Here is a 6,000-nt window from a genome sequence, read left to right as displayed (position 1 = left end):
GCACCCCCGGGGGGCCTGGCCGTGGCCAGCGGCTCCGGCAGCAAGAAGTTCCCGCAGGCCATCATCGTCGGCGTGAAGAAGGGCGGCACCCGCGCCCTCCTCGAGTTCCTCCGCGTCCACCCCGACGTGCGCGCCGTCGGCGCCGAGCCCCACTTCTTCGACCGCTGCTACGAGAAGGGGCTGCTCTGGTACAGGTAAGGGGCGCCCACCTGGACGCGGCCGCGGGGAGGATGCACATCAAAGGCGCCGCCGCCGCTCGCGCTCTCGACGCCGTCGGGGCTTTGGGGTCCCCCCTGCGATTTCCTTGGGGACTGCGAGGGCCACGGGGCGGGGACCAGGGTTCCCTCTAAGCTGAGTTAGTGTGAGCTAGCTCACAGGTTTTGAGCCTCTGGCTCACACATTTTTGTCTTGGCTCAGGAAGGAGGGCTCCAGAGCAAACTAATGTATGCAGCGGCCAAATCTCCTGCTCACAACTTTAATGCCAGGAGCTCACAAAGTAGAATTTTTGCTCACAGGACTCCATAGTTTAGAGGGAACATTGGCGGGGACCCGGCCCCTCGGATCGCGCCCAGGGCGCTCTACCAGCCCTCCTTGAGACGCGCATTGGAGTTACGCTGGTCTCATTACGGTTAATGACCCGTGCGTAATTCTATTAAACAGGAGGCTGGCTTCCCTTCCCTCGCTCCCTGGTTCCATCCCCCCCCCTCCATCTCACCCAAATGTTTCTCCCCCTCCAGTGTTACTTCCTTCTATGCCTCCCTCTTCCACTCCGGAGTTCATCTTGTGTTTTCTTTTCATGCCCTCAGCCACCCCTGGTTCAATGTTCCCTCTAAGTTGTGGAGTCTTGTGAGCAAAAATTCCACTTTGTGATCTACTGGCATTAAAGTTGTGAGCGAGTGATTTGGCTACTGCTTAACCTAGTTTGCTCTGGAGCCCTCCTTCCTGAGCCGAGACAAAAATGTGTGAGCTGGAGGCTAAAAAAATGTGAGCTAGCTCACACTAACTCGGCTTAGAGGGAACACTGGCTGGCATTAAAGTTGTGAGTGAGCGATATGGCTGCTGCAGAAATTCGCTTGCTCTGGAGCCCCATCCTTCCTGAGCTGAGACAAAAATGTGGGAGCCGGAGGCTAAAGAACTGCGAGCGAGCTCACGCTAACTCAGCTTAGAGGGAACACTGCTCCGAAGTTCATCTGGTGTTTTCTTTTCACACTCTCAACCACCCCTTGGGGGGGGGGTTGCCTTCGGAGGGATTAACTCAAGTGTAGCCCCCGATCCAACCCCGGTTCTGGATATCAATGCTCCCTCTAAGCTGTGGAGTCTTGTGAGCGAAAACTCTCCTTTGTGAACTCCTGACAATAAAGTTGTGAGCCAGCGATTTGGCTGCTGCAGAAATTCGCTTGCTCTGGAGCCCTCCTTCCTGAGCTGAGACAAAAATGTGTGAGCCGGAGGCTAAAAAACTCTGAGCTGGCTCACACTAACTCAGTTTAGAGGGAACATTCGGCCGGTGGTTATTCCGCTTATTACTTTGCTCTGGAGCCATCCTTCCTGAGCTGAGACAAAAATGTGTGAGCCGGAGGCTAAAAAAACTGCGAATTGGCTCACACTAACTCAGCTTAGAGGGATCATTGGGCTGGTGGTTATTCCGCTTTGGAAATGTGCCTTTGCCCTTCGATAGACCTGAGCTGTCTCTGTGGGAAGGCTCGCCCTGACAGTTAATCTGTCCTCACCTAGTTTTAACCTTGTGGGGTTTTGCCTGGAGCCTTTGGGAGGGGAAAGGGATGGGGTAGAGAAATTCAGAATAACCCTGATTTGCCCTTTCAGTTCCTATCTTTTCTGAAGAAGTGAACAGTGGGTCACGAAAGTTCATACATGACCACAGATTTTCTTAGTCTTTAAAGTGCTCCTGGATTTTTACTCTTTTCTGAAGGAGTGAGCCAGTGACTCAGGAAAGTTCATCTCCTGCCACAAGGTTTGTTCGTCTTTAAGGTGCTCCTGGACGGACTCTTTCTCTTTTCTGCTGCTACAGACAGACTCACACGACTGCCCGTCTTGATGTATCTTTTGCCGATCTTAATCTATCTTTCCTCGTTACTGCCGTTGTTGTTGTTAGAGGCGTAAACTTATTAGCGGAATGGATCCTCGACAGACCCAAGATACCTCCAGTTTCCTAATGGCGTTGGTAATCTTTGAATTAACATCACACGTCTAATAACTTTGATGCGCCTTTAATCAATGTTACGCTCTGTTTTCTTCCTGGTTTCCCCCCCTCCATATTTGGGTCTCTTTTCCTGGGCTGTATTCTGATAAAAATTAGTGTATTTTCTGAGCGTCTAAAAGTTTCTTCCGAGGGGTGTGCACGATCTCTGCAGCCAGTGTGCAGGCCCCGACTGCGCACTGCATAACTTGCGTCGCGAGCAGTCCTCTGGCGAAACCTTCATGCATGTTTCCTTTTTCCGTTCCTCCCCCCCCCGCCCCTCCCTTGTTGCTCCTTTATGAAACTTTCTATTATGGGATAAGATAAGAAAGACTGTCTTAACTTTCCCAGTTGAAAGCTGTCTCTCCTTTGAAGTCGGTGGCAAAGCTTTCGGTGACTTCAAAGGGGGTCTAGATTTCACAAAGACAAGGTAACAAAAGCCCGGAGACTATTGAAAACTCCCCCCCCCCCAAATCCCAAAGGCTATTGATTCGGGTTCAGGTGGCGTTCCTCGCCGCAGAACTCTAACGGGACTTGTTTTTTTAAACTCTTGTTAAATGTCATCTTCCTTCCTGGGCCTCAGTTCTATCCAGGATACCCGTCCGGCTCCCAAATTTCACCGCGTCTCTTTAGAAACTCTCTGGGTGCCTGTCCAAAGTGGCGTCTTTTCACTCTAAGCAACTTCACGATGTTAAAAGCGTGTTAAGGCGCTGCATCCGCACTCGGGTCCTTCTGAATATACCCCCCCTGCACGCACACACCCCATTTCTCTGTCTTGCTTACTGCTCCGTAGCAGTATCATTCACCTCTTCCAAGCCTTTCAATGAAAGCTACAATGCTTTCGTTTGGTATCCCCAGTCTGAGCCAAGCTGAATTTTCTTTCCCATTTCGAGCTCAGCAAGAGGTGAGCTTTGTGAAATTTGGCAATGTGTTTCCTTGTAAATTAGAGTCCAAGTAGCAACCCTGTTTCCCCTCGCCTCCAGCTGAATAAACCACTGGTGTTGGTATGTTTGGGTGGAGGAGGAGAAATTGGGGGGCTATAGTCTCTCTCATGACATCTGCCTTCCTAGAGAGGCCCCGTTGTGTGCATCCAGCATCCCATGAAAAGAGATGCTGTAATTAAAACGTGGTAGCCTTGAAGATGCCACGGATCTCCTCTTTCTCTTTGCTGCCACACACTAACGGGGCTGCCTCTCTGGAATTAAGATTTCCACGTTGGAGTGGGCCGGACAGAATTCTCACACGATGCTTTTTCATCTCAGTCTCTTTTTATATATGTAGACCCCCCTCCAATAGCTCATTTGCATTGTACAAAAGCTGAGGGGTGGCGTTGGGGTGTCATTAAACTGGAGCTAACCCTGATCTCCCCAATGGACACGATCCACTGCAAATGCTTCCTAGGCAAGCCCTATTGATAGAGACAGAAGCGGCACGGCGCTTGCCAAACCCTATGGCGAGAAAACCCAAAGTGAGAGATTGCATGTACTTATCCATGTCTGAGGCCTTTGGTTTTTTTGTTTAGCTCTCCGCATGGGGGAAAGTGTGGGGACCCAGGAGTCCGGGCAGGTACATAGCACATGTGGGTTTGGGACAGAGAACACATGGTGTTTAAAAGAAACACTGGTGGCATGAAAAACATTGTGAGTCCAACTTGTGAGTCTTTGAGGGACAACAGGTTTCTTGTTCCTTTTAATACTAACACGGCTGCTTGTAAGGAAGACCTGAATGCCGGGAAGTGTGGCTTTCTCTGCATGTCCTGAGCCACGCAGAGTGTTTTCCATGTGCCCCCAGGGCTTCAAGTGTGGCAGGTGTGTCGCAGACAGATGCAAGCACAGAAGAGTTAGGTCCCTGTCCAACGGAGACTGCACCCTAACGTTTGGCAGGGTGTAGGAGAAACAAGAAGAGAAAAGGGGGGATGAGCCCAGGGTGATGAGCTCCAAACACTAGCCAGTGCGGTTGACTAGCACATAGAGCAAGTAGAGAAAGAAGTCCTTTTCTCCCTTTCTCACAAGACAAGAACTCATGGGCACTCCGTGAAATTGCTGAGTGGTCTTGTTAGAATGGATAAAAGGAAGCACTTCTTCACCCAAAGAGTGAGTAAAGGATAGAATTCACTGCCACAGGAGGAGGTGGCGCCGGCTACAAGCATGGACGGCTTCAAGAGGGAATTGGCTAAACATCTGGAGCAGAGGTCCATCAGTGGCTATGAGCCACAAGGTATAGATATGAACTCTCAGCCTGGGGCAAGGGATGCTCTGTATTCTTGGTGCTTGGGGGGGGGCAACAGTGGGAGGGCTTCTAGTGTCCTGGCCCCCCTTATGGCACCTGGTATTTTTGGCCACTGTGTGCCGGAGGATTGGGCTGGTCCATTGGCCTGATCCAATGTTGGCTTCTCTTATGTTCTTATGTTCTTTGCGCTTTATTTCAGTTGGGAAGGCACGAAGTGATGAAGCTGATTTGGGGGTGTGTGTGCAGGTGATAGAGAGCCGGTGTTTGTACATAGCGTCAGGATAGCAAAACTCCTGTTTTATAGATGGGTCAACTTCGGTGGGGGGGGGAGAAGGTGAATTGCCCAAGTCTACATACTGCATTTGTTGCAGAGAGGAGTACTAAAAGAGGACAGGGAGAAATCAGGAATCCCATGGTTGAAGATATTCTCTCAAATGCGAAGGAGAAACCCTGTTTTCTACCCCAGATTCCTTTGTGGGAGTTACTTTGGAGTAAACATAGGGTTTTTGCCTGTTGGAAAGGAAATGGGGGTTGAAGTCTTTTTGCATCAGTAATTTGGAGGGCTTCCCCCCCCCGCGTCTCAATTTCTGCTTCAGCTGGAGGGTGGGTGGCAGAGAGCCCGATTGGTTGCACCCTCAGCCCTGGCTCTCTGATTCTTTCCCCCCGGGGCCTTCGAAGGCCATCTTCCTGTCAGTTTTTTCCAGAGAGATCCGGCAAGAATTGAGCAATTTGGGGTGGAACTCTGAAGTCTTAACTTCTGCCAAGACCTATTTAAAAACATCTTTTAGGCTTCATTGGGGGGGGGGGAGTTCAGAAAGCATCGCTCCGGTACGTAAGACGACACCACGGTGTAGCATTTCGAAAACCATCCATCCACCCACCAGTGTGCTTTAGGCGATCATCTAATGTGTGCCGAAGTTCCTTTGGCGTTTGGTGGGACAACTTGTGAGTAAAAAAAATGGCATGAGATTGAGCTGCAAGGCCTCCGGAGGGGCGGATAATCGGAAGGGTTGCAAGAGCTGCAGGAAATGCAGGCGACTTTGAGAGTCTGGGGGTGGTGGGAATCCCAAAAGCTCCAGTAGGGTCGTGCTTTCATAGTGACCAAACAAATCATACTGTAGTCAGCACCGAGAAAGTTTCAGGAGGTTCAATAAGACATCTGACCGAGCAAAACTATTCCTTCTCCCCCTTCCCCGGTCATAAGCATTAATGTTACATCCTGTTTGTCCTTCCAAACCCCCCACGTGTTGCTCTGGTTTATCACAAATTTCATTAGTCTGGTAATAAAAAATGTCTAAATGTTCACAAAAGGCTAATTTCCGGTGAGTTGCCATGTCGGTGTGAAGCAGTAGGAAAAAGTTTGGGTCCGTTGTCACCTTTAAGGCCAGCGTAGCCGAATTCTGGGTATAAGCTTTCATGTGCACGAAAGCTTATCCCGGGAATTAAACTTGGTTGGTCTTAAAGGTTCCACTGGACTCAAACGTTGTTCTGTGAAAAGTTGATGACGCTTTGTGTTTTCTTTAAGGCGTTTAGGCGCCATCTTTAAAAGGCCCAGAGCGGCTGTCCGATTGGAAATA

General features: G+C 50.1%; 1 protein-coding gene across 1 annotated transcript in view; it reads left to right on the top strand.

The window, feature by feature from the left end:
- HS3ST6 (heparan sulfate-glucosamine 3-sulfotransferase 6) overlaps positions 1 to 6,000 on the top strand; it is a gene marked incomplete at its 5' end in the record, with an annotated part of 122,005 nt that continues 116,005 nt past the window's right edge. The window contains one exon of the mRNA XM_015417346.1: positions 1 to 194. Coding sequence (XP_015272832.1) covers positions 1 to 194 — 194 coding nt within the window. The remainder of the gene's footprint in view (positions 195 to 6,000) is intronic.

The sequence above is a fragment of the Gekko japonicus genome, unplaced genomic scaffold (genome assembly GCF_001447785.1).
Source record: "Gekko japonicus isolate JY-2015 unplaced genomic scaffold, Gekko_japonicus_V1.1 scaffold2146, whole genome shotgun sequence".
NCBI classification, from domain to species: Eukaryota; Metazoa; Chordata; class Lepidosauria; order Squamata; family Gekkonidae; genus Gekko; species Gekko japonicus.
This window is presented reverse-complemented; position numbering and strand designations above follow the sequence as displayed.